Source organism: Panthera leo, chromosome A2 (assembly GCF_018350215.1).
Source record: "Panthera leo isolate Ple1 chromosome A2, P.leo_Ple1_pat1.1, whole genome shotgun sequence".
Classification (NCBI taxonomy): Eukaryota; Metazoa; Chordata; class Mammalia; order Carnivora; family Felidae; genus Panthera; species Panthera leo.
This window is the reverse complement of record NC_056680.1, coordinates 13,273,740-13,298,340: the sequence shown is the minus strand read 5'-3', so window position 1 is coordinate 13,298,340 and position 24,601 is coordinate 13,273,740. Positions and strand designations below refer to the sequence as shown.

The 24,601-nt window shown below is 55.0% G+C and overlaps 1 protein-coding gene across 3 annotated transcripts; it reads left to right on the top strand.

Annotated features, from left to right (window-relative positions):
- Positions 1-5,672: 5,672 nt before the first annotated feature.
- On the top strand, positions 5,673-24,125 carry IL12RB1 (interleukin 12 receptor subunit beta 1). 3 transcript variants are annotated; one of them, XM_042928886.1, is made up of 16 exons: positions 5,673-5,826; positions 6,861-6,923; positions 7,789-7,903; positions 8,406-8,575; positions 9,993-10,135; positions 13,205-13,238; positions 14,137-14,262; positions 15,237-15,319; positions 15,844-16,087; positions 18,373-18,534; positions 19,244-19,381; positions 19,747-19,902; positions 21,130-21,264; positions 22,212-22,314; positions 22,617-22,698; positions 23,480-24,125. In XM_042928886.1, the coding sequence occupies exons 1-16, from the start codon at positions 5,757-5,759 to the stop codon at positions 23,831-23,833; spliced, it is 2,178 nt and encodes a 725-aa protein (XP_042784820.1). In that variant the 5' UTR covers positions 5,673-5,756; the 3' UTR covers positions 23,834-24,125. The 3 variants fall into 3 exon arrangements, with proteins under 3 accessions (XP_042784820.1, XP_042784818.1, XP_042784819.1); XM_042928884.1 differs by having other exon boundaries at positions 5,676-5,826; positions 22,215-22,314; XM_042928885.1 differs by lacking the exon at positions 22,212-22,314 and having other exon boundaries at positions 5,676-5,826; positions 23,480-23,636.
- The last annotated feature ends 476 nt before the right edge of the window (positions 24,126-24,601 follow it).

Sequence of the window (24,601 nt, the reverse complement as noted above, 5' to 3'; positions counted from 1 at the left end):
ATGCAGGCTCTGACTCTGCCTTTACATCAGCTGCCTTACCGGTTTCACCTTAATTCTGGCCCTAGCCCCAATAAAACTTTATTTACAAGAACAGGCAGCCACTGTTGCCAGTTTCTGTTTTGAGGATGACTCCCTTTGCCGAGTCAGCTGGGCACCTGACTAAGCGCCGAATGAGGACCACCTTCCACAGGTATCTGGTGATAATTGACCAGCCCCCCTTTGCAGAAGGGAAACTGAGGCAGGGCAAAGCCCAAGTGCCAAGATGGGATCCATATTCTCTCTTCCACTGGGACTGCCACTGTCTCTGCACCTGCAGGTTCCCTTGGCTATCCGTTGGACTTAGACATTACAGTATCTTCTCAGGCTGGAGGAGAGACCCCAGGGAGGGCCCGATTGCCTTTGAGTCTGGATAGGCTGCTACCAAATTACAGTGGCCAGATTGAGCACATAAAAATACAGGGCTTCCTGAAATTTTGTTTTTGTCATACACACTTTAAAACTGAAATATTGGGGTGCCTCGGTGGCTCGGTCGGCTGAGCGTCAAACTTCAGCTCAGATCATGATCTCACGGTTTTGGGAGTTTGAGCCCCGCGTTGGGCTAAGCTGCTGTGAGCCCAGAACCCACTTCTGATCCTCTGTCCCCCTCTCTCTCCACTCTTCACCTGCTGGTGCTCTCTTTCTCTCAAAAATAAAGAAACATTAAATAAAAAAAAAAAAAAAAAAAAAAGGAGGGGCGCCTGGGTGTCTCAGTCAGGTAAGCTCCGACTTCGGCTCAGGTCATGATCTCGCGGTTCGTGGGTTCGAGCCCCGCGTCGGGCTCTGTGCTGGCAGCTCGGAGCCTGGAGCCTGCTTCGGATTCTGTGTCTCCCTCTCTCTCTGCCCCTCCCCTGCTCACGCTCTGTCTCTCTCTCTCTCAAAAATAAGTAAACATTAAAAAAAAAAAAAGGGTACTGGTACTCCCCTCACAAATTTATAAAAGATAATTAAAAATAAATAAATAAAATTGACATATAATCCACCCACCATAAAATATACCTTTTAATTTATTTTTATTTCTTAAGTTTATTTATTTTGAGAGAGACAGAGAAAGCACAAGGGGGGGAGGGGCAGAGAGAGAGAGACAGAGGAGAGGGAGAATCCCAGGCAGGCTCCACGCCGTCATCGCACAGAGCCCAGCTCGGGGCTGAAACCCACAAAACCGTGAGATCATGACCTGAGCCGAAATCAAGAGTCCGACGCTTAACAGACCGAGCCACCCCGGAGCCCCTAAAATAGATCTTTTTAAAGAGTACCATTCCGTGGTTCTTAGCATATTCTCGGAATTGTGTAATCGTCACCACTATCTAATCGCAGGACATTTTACCAACCCTGGAAGAAAACCTTTACCCATGAGCGCTCACCATCCTCCCTCCGGCAGCCGCCAATCTGCTTTCTGTCTCCGTGGCTTCGCCTGTTCTAGACATTTCACATAAATGGAATCCTACAACGTGTGGCCTTTTGTGTCCGGCTTCTGTCGCTCCACACGATATTTTCGAGTTGCACCCACGCTGTAGCTTGAGTCGGGGCTTCCTTCCTTTTTATGGCTGCATAATATTCCATCGTGTGGATGGACCCCATTTTGTTTATCCGCTCATCTGTCGATGGACATTTGAGTTTTTCCACTTTTGGGCTCTTGTGAGTTGCGCTGCTGTGAACGTTCATGCGCAAGTTACTGTGTGGACATATGCTTTCAATTCTCTTGGGTCTACATCTAGGCGTGAAATTCCTGGGTCATATGGTAACTCTATATTTCTGCTTTTTCAAAAACTGCCAGACTGTTCTGTGCAGTCGAAAGCAGCCACTGCTGTAAGCTGAGTCACGTTCTTCCAAAATCCAGACGTTGAAATCCTCACCGTAGGTCCTTCAGAATGTGACTGTGTTCGGAGAGAGGGACTTTAAAGGGACAATTAAAGTAAAATGAGGTTTACCTGGGTGGATCCTAATCCAATATGATTGCTGTCTTTATAAGAAGAGATTAGGGCACAGGCACGCACAGAAGGTAGGCCACGTGAACACGCAGGAAAACCCCATCTGCAAGCCGGGGAGAAAGACCCCAGAAGAAGCCAAACCTGCCAACATCTTGATCTTGGACTTGTAGCCTTCAGAACTGTAAGGAAAGAAATTCCTGTTTTTGAAGGCACTCCGTCTCTTTGATATGGCTGGTCTAGCAAACTAATTACAGCCACCCAGTTAAATGTAATTTCAGACAAACAATGAATAATTGTTCCTAATGTTCCACGCGATCCTTGGTAAGTAGATACGCTAAAAACTTATGGGGCGTTTAACCTGAAATTCTCATTTAATAGGGCACGTTTTGTCTGGCAATCTATGCTAAAAGGACCTCAGGCTACAACTTGTCTACCCCGGGTGATGGGGAGCTCGCACCTTACAGTGACCGACGACAGCCCTATCTCTGGTCTGTTCCGCCTACAAGTTCTCCTAGAGTCCGAGTGGGGGTGGACATGTGACCTAGAGACTTTTCATTCGCTTCAGCCAGGGTGACAGGCTCACGGTGGACATGAAACTCAAGCTCAGCCAATCAGTCTTCCCTGGGACTTTGGCTGCAATCTTGGGGAAAGACAGGTGCCCTGTACCAGAGGTGGTTGGACCAGGCCAATGGGGGAGCTGCTGGAGGGGGAGCCACCGGAGAGGTTTCAAAAGCCCTTGCTCCATCTGGAGAACTTCTACACAGAACTTCCAAAATTACACCTTCCGTGGGCGCTAGGGGACATTTATTGACTGACTCGCTGAATCAATCGAACAACGAGTGCAATTTTTCCCTGGTGAACGCCTATGCATCTTTCAAAACCCGCTTCAAATTTAAGAAGCATCAAAGAACATTTTTACCGAATGAATAAGTAATTTTCTTTGCTGCGAACTTCTATACATCCATCAAAACCCTTCTCAGGTATCTCTAAGAGGCGTCAGGGAGTGTGATTGTTGAACGAATAAGGGATGCCTAGAAATGTTGTTTGATTAAAAAAACTAACAGATTTTCTCCTTGCAAAATCCTATTCATCCTTCAACATTCTCAGATGCCCTCCAGGGACGTCAGGGTCTTGTGGCCACAAGAAGGGAAAAGCTCAACCCTCGGCTGACTGAAGGTCACTCTACCCAGGAAGGAGGCGGAAGCTGAGGGGGTGGGGAAATTCTGTGGTTCCTCCTGTCACGATTTCCATTTCCGGCGGCCCCTTTTAACCCAATCCTTCCTGCCTCCCCCTCCCAGAAGTTCGTGAGGCGGCTGAAAGTGGGGCAGCCCTAGGGGCATACCCCAGCTGTGTTTCTAGGGCAGCTGGGAGGGGCCACTAAGGGCACCCCAGGGCTTCCTGGAGTAGGGGCGGGCAGGCCAAGGGAGGTGGGTGTGCAGATCGGGCATGGGGGAAGGTGAAGTGCAGATCCTGACTTTGATAAGGATGGAAACACCACTTCACCTGTGACTGGCGTCCTGCTCACACACCTGCTATGGCTCCCCAGTGCCCTTGGGAAAAAAGCCCAGCCCTTCAGCCTGACGCTCGAGGTCCCTGTCCGACTTACCACCCTCGTCTCTCCTGTGGCGTCCGAGACCTGCCATGCTCATCTCGATGTTCCCCCAAAGCATGTCCCCTGAGCTTTGGTCTCTGCTGTGCCCCTCTGCGGGGAGTGCTGTTGCATTCTATACACCCAGTTCAAGATCCCCCTTCTCTGGGCATCCCTCCCTACTCTCCCTTGGAACACCCCCAGCCTCTGCCCCTCCCTGCACCCAGCCCTGACACCAAGGAGCTGGGGGGGGGGGGGGGGCATCTGTGTCCAGCTCTGACCCCTCCTCCACTCTTCTCTCCTTCGATGTCTTTCCAGTGGCTGCTCTGACTTTGGGGAGATGGGAAGGAGCTGTGACAAGAGCAGAGACCACTGGAGGCCCCCCAAACAATGATTAATTACGCTGGCTGCCCGGTGGGCACAATCTCCCAGGAGCCCAAATCCTCCTTTATCCCTCTACAGCCTATTTTGCAGATGGGGTAGCTGAGGCCTGGAAGGGCCTACCTGGGGCATGAGGCTCACTCCCCACTCACCGCTCAGCCCCACTGGGGGGCGGGGAGGGGAGGGGACTCTCTCTGAACCCATCTTTTCACAGGCAGCTGAGGCCTCTGGGCTCAGTGTCTCCATCTGTGAAATGGGGCCCACGGTGGTGTCTCCTCGGGTGGGGTCTCAGGCTCCTCGAGGGGAGGTCGTGACTTTGGCCCTATCTCTAACCGGTCTCTTCCCTCTTTCCTTATGTTTCTCGCAATCTGTCTCTGTCTCTCTCTGTCTCTGCCCCTCCCCCAGGCCTCCCACATCAGTCCTGCAGCCCACTCCACCCCCTGGCCTGGCCTGGCCCTACTGCCAGTGAAGGCTGCTCTGTGCGGGGTCACGGGGTCCCCGTCCCCACTGTGCCAGGCCTGGGACACTGTTTCTTTGTTCCCATGGCTCTGACCTCATGGCCTCCCGGGCGCCTGACCCTGACCGGCCCAGCTGCCCCACCCCCCCCCCGGGGACAGGGCTTCTCCAAGAATGGGCCTCCTCCTGGCCCACCTGGGCCTCAGTTTCCCCAGATGCTCTTCCAAGAGAGACCCTCACCGTATGCTCCTCAGTCTCCCACGGTTCCGTGAACATTTTAATTTTTTTTTGTAGGTGAAAAATCACATGACATAAAAGTAACCAGTTTAAAATACACAGTTCAGTGGCATTTAGAGCATTCACTACGTTTTGCAACCCTCACCTCTGTCTAGTTCCAGAACGTTCTCCTCACCCCAAGGGGAAGCTCGTCCCCATTAGCAGTCGCTCCCCAGCCCCCACCTCCCAGCCGCTGGCAACCACTAATCTTTCTGTCTCTTCGAATTTGCCTGCTCTGGACATTTTATTTTTTATTTTTTATTTATTTATTATTATTATTTTTTTTTGCTCTGGACATTTTATATACATGGAATCATACAACATGTGGGCTGCTGCGTCTGGCTGTTTTCGCTCAGCACGATGTGTTTGAGATTCATCCGCTTTGTAGCATGAATCAGTGCTTCTCCATGGACATCCTGGGCCTCTTTCGGCAGTGGGGAGAAAGACTCAGAAAATGAGACCCCCAGATGCCAAAGAAATAGACACGGAGAAGAGAAAACGCTTAGTCTGAAGGAAGCAAAGGGGCTCTTTAGGAGCCGGGACCCAGGGTGCCCTGAGACCAGAGTCTGGGAAACGGGGAGGTGGGCATTTGCTGTGGCGGGGGAGGGGGGGGTGCGGGGGGAGGGGTAAGGTACAGCAAACACTTCAGAATGACTTGTTGGGAGAGTGAACTCAGACATCCAAGAACCCTGGGCTCCCATTTGGCACCCGAGTCTCAGAAGCTGGCTAGAGAGGGCCAGAGACCAGGGCAAGGGCACAGAGCTGCCCCCTCATGAGGCTGGCACCCGGTGTCCTGCTTGGGTCTTTCTTGGGTCGGAAGAGACCCTGAGATCTAAGGCCCTGGGTCGGACTGGCCCCACGGGTGGCTTTGTGGCTGGGATGAGGCCACCATCACCGAGCTGACTTCCTGGGTTTCTCTTTCAGTTTGACTTGTGCCAGGAGGGGCCATGACACCTAACTTTTTTTTTTTTTTTTTTGAATCTTTTTAGCATTCTTTCTTGCTCAGCTTCAATGTGTTCCAGGGCAAGGACGGGGTGGCCGGACCTCGCCAGCAACACAGAAGCTCATCTGGGGCTGCAGGCCTCTGCATGGACTTAATGGGGCAGTTGTTGACCAGGCTGGTCCCCCTCCTTCTGCTCCTGCTTCCAGGGCAGGGCGGTGAGTGCTTCACCCTGACAAGGTGGCTCTTTGCTGGGAGACGCGTGTGTGAAAGGCCGTGGATCTGGGTTTCTGGGGTGGGTTCTGCGTCTCTGGGCCTCAGTCTTTCCCTCTCTCAAATGGGAGATCGCTGATCATAGCTTCCGGGGTCCAACTTGGGCATCTTCCCTCCGGTCTTGATTTTATCTTCCGTGGAATGGGCCGAACCCCTGAATCTTTCCCACTTCCCAGAGTTCTGTGAGAAATGCTAAGAAAAGGATGGGGCGCCTGGGTGGCTCAGTCGGTTAAGCGCCTGACTTTGGCTCATGTCATGTTCTCACGGTTCGTGGGTTCGAGCCCCGTGTGGGCGTCTCTGCTGTCATCCAGAGCCCGCTTCGGATCCTCTGTCCCCCTCTCTCTCTGCCCTCCCCCCCGCTCACGCCTCTGTCTGTCTCAAAAATAAATAAAACCTTTAAAATAAGTAAACAAATAAATAAAAAGAAATGCTAAGAAAAGGGTAAAGAACAAATATGTATATAAGTGATATACAGGGTAACTGATTATGTTTGTAGTACATGGTATATTCCTACCTTATATATACTCATATACTCTCTCCGTCTTGTGGAATCAGATGGGAAGGAGCCCAGACCCCTGCAGATGGCTGGGTTTGAACTCTAATTCCGGTTCAGCTGTTGCTGCTGTGTGACCTCAGGCCACCCCTTTGCCTCTCTGTGCCTCAGTTTCCCTCTCTGGAAACAGCAGCGGCAGGGTTTCAGGGCCTTCAGGGGTCAGGCAGGGCTGGAGATCAGAGACGGGGAGGGGTCCCGGGGACCCTGGGAAGAGCAGCCTGAGAGGCTGACGCGTGGATGAACGAGCGGGTGGATGGATGGGTAGAAGATTGGACGTGCGGAGGGACGGCAGGGCGGGTGGGTGGATCCGTTGATGGGAATGTGGAGAGGTGGGTGGATGGTGACTTGGCGAGCCCCCCCGGCCTGAGCCCCTCTCCCATGCAGTGGAACTCTGGGAATGTCATGATCTCTTTGTTGCCTTTGCAGCCGAAGCCTGCGGCACGAGCGGGTGCTGTTTTCAGGACCCACCATATCCGGATGCAGACTCAGGTCTGGAACAGTCCTGCGCTGTGGGGAGAGGGCATGCGGGGCTCTGACTGGCCCATCCCTGGGGGCCGGTCCCTCAGCTCTCTCCTGCCCAGCCAAAGTTTGAGGCCGGCCTGAGGTCTTGGGAGTGACCAGACGGCCTACTGTCCTATCCTCTCCAAGCTCGGGCGTCCTGGATCAGTCGCTTGCCTCTCTGAGCCTCGTCCCCTCCCTCGCAGGGTCGCAGACTTGGTGTCTGTGTCTGTTCAGCACGGGTGGGGGGCTAAGCAGCCGTGAGACATTCTGGGGCTCCCCGGAGGCAGGCATAGCTGGAACATGTGTGCTTGTGATGCACCCCAATAAGGGCCTGCCATTGAACAGGCTCCTCATCCGCTCTTTTGTGCAAGAAATAGTCACTGAGCACCCACTCTGTGCGGACACAGTTCTAGGCATGAAAGAATCGGCCGTGACCCCAACTGCCAAACACGTACATGGACGGCATCCTAGGATGTGCTATGAGAAACCAGAGGAGGTGGGGGATGAAGGAAGGGGCTGTTTCAGGTTGCCTGGTGGTCAAGGAGGTGACCCTGAAGGAGAAACTGGAATGTCAGGATCTGAGGGGAAAGCATTCTAGGCGGCTGGCCCCGCGTGTGCAAAGGCCCTGTGGTGGGAGTAAGCTTGGTGTGTTTGAGGACTGGTGAGGAGTCCACTGGTGTGGCTGGAGGGGGGGTGAGCACTGGAGACGGCAGGGGACAGGAGAAAAGGGCACAGGGAGGGGGCTGGGAGCGGGTTCCTTAAATGTCACAAAGATTTATCCTGAGGGTGCGTCAGCAAGGAGGGGCCCCTCCCGATTCTTGGTCCATTCCCAAACCTCTGGTATCTCCTCTAGGCTCGGCTTCAGGCCCCAAGGACCTGACCTGTTACCGAATATTCAGCGCCGGTTATGAATGCTCCTGGCGGTACGAGGGCCCCGCGGCTGGGGTCAGCCACTTCCTGAGGTGCTGGTGAGGACCCTGCCCCAGTTCCCAAACCCTCATTCATCATCCCACCCTGGCTTCCTCTCTCAGATGTGTGACCTTGTCAGGCTCCTTTCGGGAGGCTCAGTTTCTCATGTGAGAAGAGAGGGCTGGGACTCTATGTTGTGGCGGGGGGGGGGGGGGGGGAGGGGAAGGGAGGGGTGTCAGCGTGGGTGGGCGTCCCTCTAGCCCCTCGTCCCCACCCTCTCACTCACTCGTCCATCCTCCCATCCATTCATTCCCATCTTCCTTCCTCCTGTGGCAGCCCATCTCGCGAGATTCCGGGACACACACACACACACACACACACACACACACACACACACACCCAACCCCTCGGTTCCAGGCTGATCCCCACGGAGTCCCCAGGCCAGGGAGGGGGAGCAAAGGGGGCAGAAGAAGATGCTGGGATGCAACTCACACCTTCTGCCGAGGCACCCTGGGGGTCCCGAGGACCCCCAGACTCAGCACCAGCATTCTCCCTCCCCAGCCTCAGGTCCGGGCGCTGTTGCTACTTTGCCACGGGCTCGGCCACCAACGTGCAGTTCTCCGACCAGGACGGCATCTCTGTGCTGCAGGCCGTCACCCTCTGGGTCGAATCTCGAGCCGGGAACCGGACAGAGAAGTCACCCAAGGTCACCCTGATGCTTCATAGCTCAGGTCAGTACCCTGTTCTCCTCCTCCTCCTCCCCGCGGCCCCTTCCTCACCCAGAGAAGCCTCCGGTCCCTGAGCCTGGACCTGGGGGGGATTCCGGCAAGCGGCTCAATAACGCCAGCTATTTTCACATCACACGCTATCGTGAGACATGGCAGTTTTTTATGGTCCCCTCGCCAATCCCCAGCTGCCGGGCACTTAGGTGGCTTCTGGGTGAAAGCTGCTGGGACCCTGTTGGGTCTTCTATGTCTGTTTTCACGACTCAACCACATACACTTTGACATATCGTTGCTGAGTTCCCACTGTGTGCTACCGCTGAGTCACAGGGACACGAGCGAGGCCACCAAAGTCTGCAGCTCGGGGCTGGGACTAGGGTGAGGTGAGAAGGGAGCCCGCCTGGGGCACAACATTTCCAAGGGGTGCCCCAAACCTCGCTAGTCGATATAAACACTACGGTCATGCAATATTTTTAAAAATCAAAATTCATGGGAAAAAAAATCCACGGTGAACAAAATACCGCGTTTTAAAATACGGGGTCGGTTTTAAAATATCGCGTTTTAAAATATGCTCAGTCGGTTAAGCGTCCGACTCTTGATTTTGGCTCAGGTCATGATCTCACAGTCCTGAGATGGAGTCCTACGTCAGGCTCCGCGCTGGGCTGCCTAAGGTTCTCTCTGTCCCTCTCTCTGCCCCTCCCCTGCTCATACTCTCTCTCTCAAAAACAAACAAACAAACAAACAAACAAACAAACAAAACCCCTCTAAACTCATAAATTCATTAGTTAATTAAAGACAGGATCCGACCGTGTCTTTGTACACCCTTGCCTTTCTTGCTTCACCGTACTCGTGGCCCTGCCTCTCTCTGCCTTCGTGGAGCCCAGAATCAAGCGGGGGTGATGAACGAGGCATGATTATTACATACGAGGAGATACCGCTGGGAGGCCAAGGAGGCTTCCGGCTCAAGCTGAGCCCGGAAGGATAAAAAAAAAAAAGATCCAACAGGAATAAAGCGTAAAAAAGTGTGTTCCAGGTGGAGGACATCAGAGCGACGGCAAGTGCAAAGGCCCTGCGGTAGAATCAGGCATGGTGTGACCAAGATGCAGAAAGAACGATAGATGTCTCTCTTTGGGTCAGGGTCTAAAAAATTAGTAAGATTTCCCTAATAGTCCTCTAGAAAAATAGATTGTCAATGACCCTCCCCGTCAGCAACTTACAAAAACGCCTGTCTCACTACAGCATTGCTCTAAGGGGTATTGATATTTCCCTCCCAAGCTTAGATGGAGCATGTAAGGGTTTCCCCGAGTCACATACTGGGGGCTTAGTCAGTTACCCTGGGCTGGGTGGGACGGATGTTCTGAAATTTTCAGGACCAGTAACTCACGCATATGCTGGCCCCCTCCCCGAACCCCATCTCTGCTTCCAGTTAAATACGACCCACCGCTGCTGGGAGACATCAAGGTGTCTGGCTCCGCGGGGCGGCTGCTCATGAAGTGGGAGACCCCAGCCCGCCAGGATGGCGCCGAGGTCCAGTTCCGCCACCGGACAGCCGGCAGCCTTTGGAAGCTGGTGAGTTTATTCCCCGGGCGGGGGGAGAACACAGGCCTCTCCCCGGGGCAGCTCCATCCCCCAAATCAGTTTCACCGTCTCTACACCCTTCACCCCTCCTACCTGGCCTCCACTCTCGCCTTGTTTCTAGCCTCTGGAGTCTCCTTGACACTCAGCTCTCGTCGTGACCTCCCTCGCTCGCACACCTTCCATGGCTCCCTATTACCCTCAGGAGGGCATCCTTTCCTCGGCTGGCCCTAGGTACCCTCACCTGCCTCGTGCTTCCTCTGGTCCCCTCCTGAATGGCTGTTAGTCCCTGCTCATGCCCGGCATTTCCAGACTCTGCCTTTACCCATGCAGTCTTCTCCATCTGTATGCTTTCCTTTCTATCTGAGCACATGAGAATCCAGCCCACCTTCAGGGTCCAGCTCCAGGGCCGCCTCTCCAGGAAGCTGCCCTTCCACTTCTACTCCTTCCTTCCCTCCTCCTCCTCCTCTTCCTCCTTTTCTTCTTCTTCTTTTTCTTCTTCAATATAATTGACATATAACATTATATTGGTTTCAGGTGTTCAACAGACTTATTTGATATTTATATACATATTGTGAGATGATCACACGAAGTTATAAACCTTTTTTCTTGTCCTAAGAACTTTTGAAGATCTACTCTCCCAGGAACTTTCAAATACACCACACAGTGTTATTATTGTTATTATTTTTTAAACGTTTATTTATTTTTGAGACAGAGAGAGACAGAGAATGAACAGGGGAGGGGCAGAGAGAGAGGGAGCCACAGATGCCCAAGCAGACTCCAGGTTCTGAGCTGGCAGCCCAGAGCCTGACACGGGGCTCGAACTCACGAACTCGGAGATCATGCCTTGAGCCGACTGAGCCACCCAGGCGCCCCCATCAGGCAGTATTATAAGCTACAGTCACCGAGCTGGACATGACATCCCCAGGACTGACTTCTTTTACAAATGAAGTTTGTCCCTTTTGACCACCTTCACCCATGTCACGCACCGCCCACCCCTGCCTCTGGCAACCACCGATCAGTTCTTTGTATCCACATGTTTCCGGGTGGTTTTGCTGTAGATTCCACGTGGGTGAGAGATCCTTTTACACTTAGCATAATACACTCCCCCATTCATGTCATCACAGACGGCAAGATTTCCTTCTTGTACAGCGGAGTGACAGTCCATTGTATACATATACCACCTGATTTTGGTTTTGTTTTTGTTTTTTTTCATTCATCCATCGACGGACCCTTAGGTTGTTTCTCTGTATGACTTTTTTGGACCTTCATTCATTCTTTGGCTACCCTCTGCCGCCCCTGCTGTTTCCCCCCCCCGGGGGCAGAGCCAGCTGGGCCTGCCAGAAATCTCAGCCCTTGCTTAGCGCCCAGGAAGTCTCTAGTCTGGGGGGGCACCTGGGTGGCTCCGTCGGTTAAGCGTCCCAACACTTTGATCTCAGCTCAGGTCACGATCTCACGGTGTGGCTGTTGGGGATTTTCTCTCTCCCTCTCTCTCTCTGTCCCTGCCCTGCTCGTGCTCTCTCCATCTCTCTCTCTCTTTCTCTCAAAATAAATAAACTTAAAAAAAAAAAAAAAAAAAAAAAGAAGAAGCCCCTAGTTTGGGAGAGACAGAGACCTCCAGCCTCTGAATTATGGCGTCTCCTCCTCCCTCAGACTGGGAGCATCTTGAGGTCAGGGAGCCGCCTCAGCCTCAGCCCCGCCATCCCTCCCAATGTTGGGCCCCTCTGAGTCTCTGTTATGCCATCAGGTCAACGGAATCAGTCAGAGGCAGTGATATGGGGCCTCTGATGGCGAAAGGAGTCTCTGTCTGTTTTATTTCCAGCCCCCTGAGCACCTTAGCAGAGGAGGGAACTGAAGCTTGGGATGTTGGGGGACTCTCAGCATCACACCGGGAAGTGTGGGCCAGGCTGTGTCCGAAATCTGGCTTTCCTGACCCCCAACACCATAGACATACAGGTTTTGCTATCTAAAGTAATTTTTTAAAGATTTTTTTCTTTTTTCCTTTTCTTTCTTTCTGTCTTTTTTTTTTTTTTTTTGAGACAGAGAGAGAGAGAGAGAGAGAGAGCGCAAGCAGGGGAGGGGCAGAGAGAGAGCAAGACACAGAATCCGAAGGCAGGCTCTAGGCTCTGAGCTGTCAGCAGAGCTCCCGATGCGGGGCTCGAACCCACGAACCGTGAGATCGTGAACTGAGCCGAAATTAAAAGAGTTGGACGCTTAACCAACCGAGCCACCCTGGCGCCCCTGCCTCCTGAAATCTCTTCAGTAAACTTTTAATTCTAGAAGAATCTTAGATTCTCCGTAAAGTTTCCAGGAAGCCGACAACTCCCCCAGAAACTCCACCCAGCCTCCCCGCATGTTAATATCTCACATTCTTGAGTGTGTTGGTTTGCAAGTGAGATGGATGTTGGCATATTGCTATGAATTAAATTGCAGAGGTCACTCGTTTTTCCACGAATGTCCTCTTTTATTTCCGGTTATTTATTTATTTATTTATTTTTACAAACATCCTCTTTCTGTTCCTGCCTCCAGCCCAGGCTCCCACATTGCACATAAAATCATTGTTTAATTAGAATTTTTTTTTAACGTTTATTTATTTTTGAGACCGAGAGACACAGAGCATGAATGGGGGAGGGTCAGAGAGAGAGAGGGAGACACAGAATTGGAAGCACGTTCCAGGCTCCGAGCTGTCAGCACAGAGCCCGACGCGGGGCTCGAACTCACGGACCGCGAGATCATGACCTGAGCCGAAGTCGGCCGCTTAACCGACTGAGCCACTCAGGTGCCCCTAAAATAATTGTTTACAATGAAGAGAGCTAATATTTCTCAACACCGAAATGGTCACAGGTTCATTCATGTGTGTGTGTGTGTGTGTGTGTGTGTATATGTATATATGTGTATATATGTGTATATATGTATATATGTATATATATGTATATACGTATATATATGCATATATATACATATATATGTATATATATGCATATATATACATATATATGTGTATATGTATATATACGTATATATGTGTATATATATATACGTATATATATGATCTTGTCCTAGGGCCACTGTGGACGTCAAGATGATGCTGGCTTCGGTGAGAATAATATAGCAACAGCTGCAGCAAGCTAGAGTTAATTGAGCACCCACTGGGTGCCAGGCCCAGTGCTAAATTCTCTGTGTGCTTCCTGGCCCACCCTGTAGTTCAGTATTGGATTATTCCCAGTTCACAGGTGAGGAAACAGCCTGGGGGGTGAGAAGCCATTGATCAGGGGCACATCCCAATGGGTGGCCTTGCCAGACTCTGACCTAGGGCAGGGGCAGAATGGGTGATCTTTTTTTTTTTAATTTTTTTATTTATTTTATTTTTTTTTAACGTTTATTTATTTTTGAGACAGAGACAAAGCATGAACAGGGGAGGGTCAGAGAGAGGGAGACACAGAATCTGAAACAGTCTCCAGGCTCTGAGCGGTCAGCACGGAGCCAGACGCGGGGCTCGAACTCACGGACCGCGAGATCATGACCTGAGCCCAAGTCGGCCGCTTAACCGACTGAGCCACCCAGGCGCCCCCAGAAGAATGGGTGATCTCGAAGCCCCAGGGGGACAGGCCCTGGCCTATTCCCGCAGTGTCCCTAGGGCCCAGCACACAGCTGGCACTCAATAAGTGTATGACGACTGGGGCACCCGGGTGGCTTAGTCGGTCAAGCATCTGACTCCAGCTCAGGTCATGATCTCGCGGTTCGTGGGTTCGAGCCCCGCATCGGGCTCTGTGCTGACCGCTCAGGGCCTGGGGCCCGCTTTGGACTCTGTGTCACCCTCTCTCTCTGCCCCTCCCCCCACACTTGTGCTCTGTCTCTCTGTCTTAAAAAACAAACGTTAAAAAATTAAAAAAAAAAAAAAAGTGTATGACGGCTAAGTGCCAAGTGCCAAGCCCCGGGGCACCCCCAGGTGTGGGACAGCCCTTCAGCTTGACGTCTGACCTGTTTCTTGCCAGAGTCATGCCTCTGCCCCCTGCAGATGGACGCAGCCCAGGAATTCCAGCTGCGGAGGCGGCGGCTCAGGCCGGGAGCCCCAGGAGACCCCTGGAGCAGCTGGAGCAGCCCCGTGTGTGTCCCCCCTGGTGAGAGCACCTAGAGTCACAGGAACCAGGGCAGGCATTAGAAATTCGGCAGCGGAGGGGCGCCTGGGTGGCTCAGTCGGTTAAGCGTCCGACTTCGGCTCAGGTCACGATCTCACGGCTCGTGAGTTTGAGCCGCGCGTCGGGCTCTGTGCTGATGGCTCAGAGCCTGGAGCCTGCTTCCGATTCTGTGTCTCCCTCTCTCTCTCTGCCCCTGCTCATGCTCTGTCTCTCTCGCTCCCAAAATAAATAAACATTAAACAAAAAAAAAAAAGAAGAAGAAGAATTCAGCAGTGGGCCTTGGAAATAAGGCGGCGGGTGTCAGTAAACAGGCGACGGGAGAAATCAGTGGAAATGAGTAAAAGGGGGCAGAACGGTGAGCGAGTTTCACGTCGTCAAATGTGGGGAATCCATCATCTGAAAAGCAACATTTCTCAGTCGTTCTCTTCTTCCGAGGTGTTTCGTTGCTTTTGCTCTTTTCAAGCCACCCAGGGCGCTGACAGGGGAAAATGGCTGTGTCACAAAGACGTACTTTCCCAAATGACACAGGAAGCTGGAGTCTGGGCAGCTCTAGAGTGGCGACGTGGTCCAAGAGGGAGGGAAGAATGAGGCCACTGGCAACGTTTGCTCCTGGCCTTGTGATCTGGGGTCTCCTCCTGCCCAAGTGCATTATCTGCCAGAAAACAACTCCAAGAGCTATTTTCAGACTTTAAAAAAAAAAAAAAATGTGTGGTAAAAAGCCCATCATATATAAAATGTACCATTTTAGCCATTTCAAAGTGTAGTTTTCTAGCGTTAAGTATAGTCACGTTGTTGGAGACTAGATCTCCATGTTTTCAGATTTTGCAAACTAACATCCCATGGGAATCCTGTGTTTCAAGGCGGGGCGGGGGAGGGTCCCCATCGGGGGTCTGTGGGTGGCGGCGGGCAAGGGAACGCCCCCGGCGTCACTGTCTTGCCCATCCCATTCATTGCAGAACGTCTCCCACAGCCCAGCTGGAGGTTTTCGGTGGGGGCACTCCGCCCAGACGGGAAGAGGCAGGTGACTCTGGATGGGCAGGTAATGGGCCGGCACGGGGCTGTAGGGTGGCCTGGGATGGGCAGAAGGAGACAAGAAAGAGGCTGGAGTCGGGGCACGGGTAGGACATGGGGAAGAGCCATGGAGGTGGCAAGGACCGTGGGTTTAACTCTGCAGGTAATTGGGAGCAATAGAGGGTATGTGAGCAGAGGAGGGATATGGCGGGGTTCAGGTGTTCGTAGACTTCCCCTGGCTGCCAGGTGGGGGCCAGATAGTGAGGGGCTAGGGTGCAAGCGGGCAGGCCAGGGGTCGCCCGTGTCAGTCTAGATGGGAGATCATAAACAACCCGTTAAGAACAGTCTAGTTAACCCCCATTTTACAGGGAAGGAAACTGAGCTGGCAGCACGGAGGGTTTCTCTTTGGGGGACAGGGGGCGGGGGCTGGTTGTGTTGTGTTGTTTTAATTTTTGGCACAGGCCCTGGCCCATGGATGAGTCTGCCCAGGGGCTGCACCCTGGGGATGATGGCCGGGGTCAGGCCTCCGCAAGTCTCTCACACTCCCCACAGCTGCCCCAGCTTGAGCTTCCAGAAGGCTGCCTCAGGTCCAAGTCTGGCGGGGAGGTGACCTACCGTGTCCACCTGCACATGCTGTCCTGCCCGTGTAAGCCCAAGGCCACAAAGACCTTGCAGCTGAGAAGGTTCATCAATATCTCCGGCGCCGCCTATGACCTGGCTGTTGTCTCCCAGAATCGCTTCGGCCCCGGCCCCAACCAGACGTGGCACATTCCTGCCCATGCCCACACCCACCCAGGTGTCTCCTCTGGCCGGGGAGGGCTGCGGGAGGGCCTCTGGGATCTGAGAACCTACTCTGAGCCTCCGCCAGGCAGGAGGGCTGGGGAGGGGGAGGTGGGTGAGGCACAAAGTGAAGGGGGTGTCGAATTTAGGAACGTGTCCAAATCACTCGTTAGGGCATGTCATGTTACAACGCAGTATTTAAAGCAAACGCGCAAACAACAAAACTCTAGCTGGCAAAGTACAGCCCGGACCAACCACCTGTTTTTGTAAATAAAGTACGGGGACCAGGGTGAGATCAGGGTGTGGTGGGCGAGGCGGGCACAGGATTGATCCTATCTTCACTTAAAATCTTGATATCTGGGGCGCCTGGGTGGCTTAGTCATGAAGCATCTGACTTCGGCTCAGGTCGTGATCTCGCAGGTTCGTGAGTTCGAGTTCCGCAGCAGGGGAGCTCCAGCCCCGCTTCGGGGGAGCCCCGCTTCTCCCTCTGTCTTCCTGTCTCTCCCTCTCTCTCGCTTGCGCCCCACCCCCAGCATAAAATAAAAATCTTGATGTTTGTTCATTATGTATACATACACATAATTAAATATGTACATGTATTTATACGTATGATGAAAAAAATCAAGATTTATATTTATGTATACGGGCACCTATGCGCCCATACATATTTTATTGAGGTGAAATTCGCGTAGCAACGCCAGCCACTTTAACAGGTGCGATTCAGTGGCACTTAGGACATTCACAGTGATGCGCAACCATCACCTCTGTCCGGTTCCAGAACATTTCTATCACCCTCAAAGGGAGACCCCGTGCCCATCAGCCGTCACTCCCCATCCCCCTTCTCCCCAGCCCTTGGCAACCGCTGACCCGCTTTCTGTCTCTATAGATTTCACGGAAACGGGGTCACACACCACGTGGCCTCTTGTATCTGGCTTCTTTCACCAGCATACCGTTTTCCAAGTTCAGCCACGTTTCCTTTTTATGACCGAGGAATATTCTATCGCGTGGCCGGGACCACGGCGCATTGACCTGTTCCTCCGCGGAGGAACACTTGGGCTGTTTCCACCTTTTGGCGATTGTAAATTGTGCCCATCACATACTTTTCCGTTCATGTTTTGACTTTTTTAGCTTTATTTATATTTTATTTTATGTTTAATGTTTTATTGACTTATTTTTAAGAGAGAGAGAAAGAGAGAGCACGAGTGGGGGAGGGGCAGAGAGAGAGGGAGACACAGAATCTGAAGCAGGTTCCAGGCTCTGAGCTGACAGCACAGAGCCCGATCCGGGGGATCGAACCCACGAACCGTGAGATCATGACCCCAGCCGGACGCTTAAACGACTGAGCCACCCAGGTGCCCCTTGATTTTTTTTTATTTTTTTTTTTTAATATCGCATTTAAAACAACATTTACCCTGACGACTGAGTTCTTCAGTGCCTCACATTTTGTGCCCGATCGTTGCCTCACTCACACCCTGGTCCCGGCCCCACCGAGCCACCCGGCAACCCTGGGAGCACAGGGCTGTTACCATGATGCCCATTTCAGAGATGACACAACTGAGGCTCAGATGGGTGAAGCCGCTCGCACAGCAGCGAGCCGGTCAGCTCCCGGCCTGGTTTGGGTCATGGCCCCGCTGTGTGACCTTGGGCCAGTGGCTCTCCCTCCCTGAGCCTCCGAGTCTGTGTTAGTGGGGTGATCGCAGTCCCCGTTGGTAGCGAAGGGTATAGCAAAGCCCTCACACGGGCCCGGCGCATATAGTCGGCGCTCAATACGTGCTAGTTGCGGACCCCAGAATTGGAAGTAGGGCCCACCTCCCCAAGGTTGTTGCAGACGCCCTTGCAGTCGGGAGTGGGAGAGACGAGCCGGGAGGTGAGTGTGTGTGTCCTTGTGCGCAGGCCAGGAGGCCCATCCGGCACCACACCCACCCGTCACAGGAGGTGGGTGGCCAGACATCTGCTGGAACAAGAGATGCTCCCCGGGCTGGCGGGGCGGGAAGGGGAGGGGCGCGCGCGCGCGTGTGTGTGTGTGTGTGTGTGTGTGTGTGTGTGCGAAATCAGTACAGGCGTCGCGGACGGTGGGAGTCTTGGCAGGGAACTCATGGTCAGACCTGGAGACGACCGAGCTTATTCAAACAGCCCCTGGGCCCGGCCCCCAGCCCGGTGGCCCCCAGTGTGAGGAGACAGAGCCAGACCCGAGGGGTTAGGGTTTGGCCAGAGGATGGCACGGGGCTACGGGAGCCTTGGACTGGCGGGAGAAGGGGGCACCTGTTCTCACGTGGCTCTCTCCGCTCCTTCCAAAACCAGGGGTTCTGAATATCAGCGCCGGCGCCAACGGGACCATCATGCGTTGGCCAGCCTGGGCCCCGGACATGACCTACTGCATCGAGTGGCAGCCCCGGGGCCAGGACAGGAGCCTGACCACCTGCACCCTGACTCCACCCCAGGATCGGGACCCTACTGGAATGGGTACCGTAATGCCCCGCCTCTGCCTCTGCCTTAGAGCTCCTGGTCGGGTCAGACCTCTATGGGCCGTGCGCGCGTGTGCGGTGTGTGAGGCCCAGAGAGGCCTGGCTGCTTACCCGACGTCCCCCAGAGGTGGGAGCCAGGCTGAGACTTGGACCCTGCCCCCCCATGCAGGTCGGGAGCTCCCTGCCAGGATCCTGGGGCATCAGGGCTTACTTAGCCCTGGGCAGATCGCGCCCCAGTAGGTAATGAGTCTCACATCCCAGGGTGCCTGTTAAACATTCACCCGTGCCAGAGAAGGTGCAGCTAGCAAGATACTGGCGGCAAATTTAATGAGGCCTCCGGAGGAAAACGGGGAGGGCTCATGGCCCCGGCAACCTCGCGTCTTCCCTCCCGCTTCCTACCCTGGGCCTGGCCCCCGCCAGGAACCTCAGCCTCAGACTGGCCCGTGAGGAGTCCGCAGACTGGGGAGACAGAGCTGGGGACAGGCAGCACACCAGGCCCTGTAGAGGAAGGGCTGGGCTGGGGCGGGGGCGGGGACGGGCTGTGGGGGGATAAGGAAGGGATCCCGGAAGAGGGGACATTGGTGCGAGGGTTTTGAAGCATGAGCAGGAGCGCTCTCTGGGAGTTCCCGGCACGAGGCACGGCCAGCGCCAAGATGTGGAGGGAAATACAACCTGTTCACTGGCCTGGCCCGGGCCAATCCTTCCAGCAACCTACAGCTGGAGCAGGGCATCCGGGGCGCTGGAGCAGAAAATGTGTTACCGCATCACGATCTTCGCGTCCGCACACCCACAGAAGCCCACCTCGTGGTCCACGGTCTTGTCCACCTACCACTTCGGGGGCCACGGTGAGTAGCCCAGACCTACGGGGTGGTCCCTCCGGAGGGCTTGGCAGCGCCCTTGGGCGTGAGGAGGAGGGAAAGAACATTCAGGGGCACTTACTCCGGGCCAGGCCTCGGCCAGAAGCCAGACACGCAGAAGGGGGTTCCTGTAGACGCCCCGAGCGGCCTCGCCCCATTTTATAGATTAAATAAAGTGAGGCGCAGAGAAGAGAAATGATGGCGCCTGGTCGGGGAGCCGGGACTCGAACCCAGGCCCGCCCGACTCTGCCGCCAAGGTCACCCGCGTGGGTCTCCGCGCGGGGCCAGGCTGGGCACGCGGGAAGGAAGGGTCCGGCCGGTACTCCTGGAACTGACCATGGCCGCGGTTGCAGCCCTGGGGGCCGGAAGCCCACAACACGTGCTGGTGAAAAGGCTCAGCCAGGACTCCGTGACTGTGGAGTGGGCACCCTCCGTGCTGAGCGCTTGCCCTGGCGTCCTGAAGGAGTACGTCGTGCTCTGCCAGGAGAAGGATGGCGGCCAGACGTCCAGTACGTGAGGCAGCGCGGGTCCGGCTGTGGGGAGAAGGGGTCTGGGATGGAGGTCTGCCTGGCTGCGGGACCCCGAGCACCTCGCTGCCCCTCTCTGGGCCTTGGTTTTCCCACCCATAACCCAGGAGATGGGCTCAGAGTCTCCACGGCCCTTTCCAGGCCCCCAGGGGGCAGCAGCCGTGTGCCCACAACATACCCCGTGTGTGAGTGGCAGCCCCTCCTGTGAATCAGCAGCTGTCCCCATTTCACAGATGGGAACACTGAGGCCTGGAGCGGGATTCCCGCCCAAGGGTTAAGGGAGCCTGGACTTGGGCTCAGTCAGGTGCCCCTTCTCGCCCCTTAGGAGGGGAAGAAGTGAGAACACGCCGGGCAAGTCTCACTAGGGCCGGAGGTTCCTATCGTTTCCACACCCTGGGGGCCCCCTCTTCCACGCGGGGAACACGGCCTTTCCGATACGGCCTCACACCCCCCACCTCCTGCAGCAACGGGCCGGGCCAGCGAGACCTGCCTCTTTGTGTCTTGCCTTCCCACCAAGCACCTAGCACTCACCGGTCAAGGCACAGATGCCCCGGGGGCAGGGGGGACACCCAGGTATCAAAGACACCTGCCATCAGCCTGGCCACCCATTGCTTAGAGGGGGTAAATGAGGCCGAGTGGGGTTCGGTGGCTTATTCGGGGCGGCGTAGCTGGAAGCGGCCATTACCGAAAACCCATCTGCCAAAAGTCAGGGAGCCCGACGTGGGGCTCGGACTCACAGACCGCGAGATCATGACCTGAGCCGAAGTCGGAGGCTCAACCGACTGAGCCCCCCGGGTGCCCCGAAAAAGTGTTTTTAAGGAGGAGAGGGAGGAAACCACGCAGATATCCGGGGAAAGGGTGAACAAAGTAGAGCAGGGGGGGACTGTCCGTGCAAAGGCCCTGAGGTGTAACAGAACCTGGCGTCTCTAAGGAGCTTGGAGGAAAAGGCAGGTGGGTCTGGGCAGGGGACGGAGCAAGGAGCCTGCAGAGGTCAGGATTTGAGAAAAATAGCACCATTCGCTAAATATTTTGGTGACGAAGATTCCTCCAAATAAGCTGAGGTGCGTGGGTGCATTAAGAGTTTTCAGCAAAACGCCTTGAGGCCCCATTGCCACTCCTAGGGTGTCGCTGCCCAGCCAGGCCCCGGGCATCCCATCGCCCGATGGGAGTAAAGGCCGTCTAGAACCCGCGCCTGCCTCCCTCCCACAGAGCTGTCTGTGAAGCCCACGGAGACCGAGGTCACCCTTGGTGGCCTTCGGGCTGGCACAGCCTATACCGTGCAGGTTCGAGCAGACACAGTGACGCTGCAGGGCGCCTGGAGCCAACCCCAGCCATTCAGCTTTGGTGAGTAGGAGGGCGGGGCCTGGGTATTTACCCAGCATGCACTGCCCCGGCCCAAGCCTCCCCCAGCCGCCCCGCCCTGGCCCTGCCCCTGCCCCCAGTGCATCACTCTCAGGAGGAAGTCCCACCTCACTCTGTTCCCACCTCTTCTTGCGGTTTTTCCCTTCCGGAACCTTCTCTCACACTCCTGTTGCCTTGCCTGTGCAGGCGCCTCTGCCCAGAATGTCTGTGCTTCCCGCTAACTCCTTTCCATCCTCCAAAACTCGGCTCATAAGTTTCCTCCTCCAGGAAGCCTTCCACGCTTTCCTCTGGGTGCCCACCCCGCCCCCTGCCCCCCTAGCTGTTACTGCCCTTCCTTCCTGGCCTGACATCTTGGGAGTGGGTGAGGGAGGGTGTCTGTGTCCCAGGCTCTGTCCCACCACCCCCCTCCAGCCTGGGGGCTCCAGGGGAGGTAGAGGGGGCAGGGGGCTATTTATTGAGTGAGTGAATGTGAATGAATGAGTGTCTCTCTTATCGCAAAGATAAGGAGGCGGCGGGCTCCGTTGTCCTGGCTTGTGTGGCTGGAAGAGATTTGGAAATCAAATGACCCCTGTTCCTGCCATAGTCGCTGCCTGTTGTCCTTACGGTGGAATCTGGTCCCAAGAGAACCAGGCAGTCAATCCTCGCGTGGGGTGGCAGGTCTGGGTCCAGGGGAGCAACCACATGGGCTCAACCTGTGGGCACTTGGAGTTACGGTGTCCTGGGCATGGCGGGCCAGGCCTTTGTCCCGCAGACACAGGGCAAGTGGGTTCCCCGGTCTCCGGCTTCACGTATGAGGAAACTGAGGCACAGAGGGACCCATGGCATGCCATGGTCAGCAGCGAGTTGATGGAGGGTCCAGCCCTCCCACCTCCCTTCCCAGTAAGAGGCAGGAGGTGTCCCTCCCCCAACCCAACCTCTCCCACTCCCAGAAGTCCAGGTTTCCCAGTTCGATTTGTCCGTACTCCTCGCGTCTCTGGGGAGCTTCCTGAGCATCCTTCTCCTGGGCGTCCTTGGGTACCTCGGCCTGAACAGGTAACTTACACCATCTCCCCCAAGATGGTCCATAATAGCAATAGTAGGTATTGGTGCCCAGTTTACAGATGAGGAAACTGAGGCTCAGAGAGTCAGGTCCAAAGTATCCAGCGGTAGGGGCTGAGCTGGGATTTGAAACGAGGTCTGTCAGACGCCCGCCAACATCCCCCCCACCCCCCCGCCCAATCCACATCAGTTCTCCCTTTATAACCTAGTGGAGATGAACAAAATAAGACAGAACAATGAAAAAGTAAGAACGGATAGAAACACTGCTCCTCCGACCAGCTCCCTTCCCTCCCCAGGGCTGCGCGGTATCTGTGCCCGCCTCTGCCCACACCCTGTGCCAGCACTGTGGTCGAGTTCCATAGCAGCCAGGGGAAGCAGGTAAGGGCACTCCTTTTCTAATTTAAGGTCTTATTTATTGGGTCTATACTCTGGGCCGGGGTTCTACAGAACCATGCCTTCACTCATTTTATTCTCCCCTAACCACTGACACAGGGATTTCCAAAAACCCGTCCTATTTCACACACTGACAAGCAGAGGCCCAGAGAGGAACCTCCTGTGGGTGGGTCATTTCCTAGCAGCAGAAACAACAACAGAAGAACCCAGTGTGGGTGGGGGCAGGGGGGAAGGGGGGGGATTCCCTGGATGGTGGCCTTCAGGCATGGCTAGATCTAGGAATCTCGACACTGAACATCCATTTGTCTGGGCTCCTGTTCTGCCTGCAGTCTTCCCTCCCAGCCAGGCGCAGTCTTTCCCCAGTGGAAGCAGGTGCCGTTTTCCCCATTCACTTCAGCGAAAGTCTCAGGGCTAGCAGTGATTGGCCCAGCTTGGGCCACATGCTCATGGAATCAGGGGCTAGAGTGCTCTGATTGGCTGGGCCAGGTCACATGTCCATCACTCAAATTGGGGTGGGGACACTGCCCTGCCTGCCCAATCACATCAACAGTGAGAAGAGGAACAATTTCCCAAAGAGAAATGGGGGGCCGGGGAGGACTTCCCAAGGGGATGCCGAATGGGGGGGGGGGGGGTCACTGATTTAGAGCCGATCCTCGAATTGGTCTCAGGGTTTTAGAGAATTAAGCCAGCAGGAGCACGATCCACTCCCCGTGTGGATAGGAAATAGGGCGCTGCCCACAGCCTCGGGCCCACCCTTCCTATCTAGGCTTGGCAGTGGACAAGCCCGGCAGACTTCCCAGAGGAGGTGTACCGAAAAGAGGCCCTGGTGGTGAACGTGTCCTGGGAAAAAGGTGAGGGAACGGACCTGGACACGCCCGGGCATCTCAAGGAGAAGACACGGCTGCTTCAGGGCACTCCTGAGCTGGCCTTGGACGCGGAGCTGCCCTCGGAGGACAGGAGACAGGTGCGAGGACAGCCTGAGGCTCAGACTCCGGAGCCGGGAAGGCAGGATGGTCTGGAGGGCAGCCCTGCCCAGGCGGCTGGACTCTCACCGCTCTTGGGGGACCTAATACAGACTCCCGTATTCAGTGGCCCTTCGCACACCGGCCTGGAGGCCTGAGGGACAGAGGGGAAAGTCGTCCTTCAGGCAGGAAGCCTGAAGACAGCCGGTTATTAAGCAAACGTTGCATACCCAGCTTATTCTGTCTAGACACTCCCGCGATGTCCTGAACCCCCACAACCACCTCGAGAGGTACATGGCTGTTCCATCTCACAGACACGGCCACTGAGGCTCAGAGAGGGCAAGCGGCTAGGCTGAAGCTACACAGCACTGGTGGGAGTCAAACCTGGGCCAGGTGCTCCAGACCCCATTTCCACCCTGGAGGCTCTGATGCCACCGCCCTCCTCCCCCCCCCCCCCCCCCCCCACTGACTCTGTCTAGCAAGTCTTGCAACATGTCCTCTGGTGGGAACTCTAGAAAGCGCCAGAAAATGGAAGCTGCTACCCCCCCCCAAGACATCCATGGGGGAAGGGACAGAACTTTTCGGTGTTGAATAGGCTGGGGGGGGGGGGGGGCTCGTGCTGATCCTAGGACCCGAGGCTGGACCTCTTGTCCCAGGAGCACTTGCTGGGGAGTCTGGGCACAGAGTTCCTGCGGCGCTGCAGGGTGTCCAGGCTCTGAGGATCTAGTGGTGGAGAAAACAAGGGGCTTGGGGGGGGGGGGGGCTCTAATCATTCTGAAGGAAGTGATGGCCCCTCCTCAGCCTCAGTCTCCTCCCCTGTAGAATGGGGGTGAGGATAATACTGAACTCACAGAGCTGTGGGGTGGGGGAGGGGGCTTATGGCTGAATACATGAGACTTCCGTTTTAATAAATGAGACAGAACTGG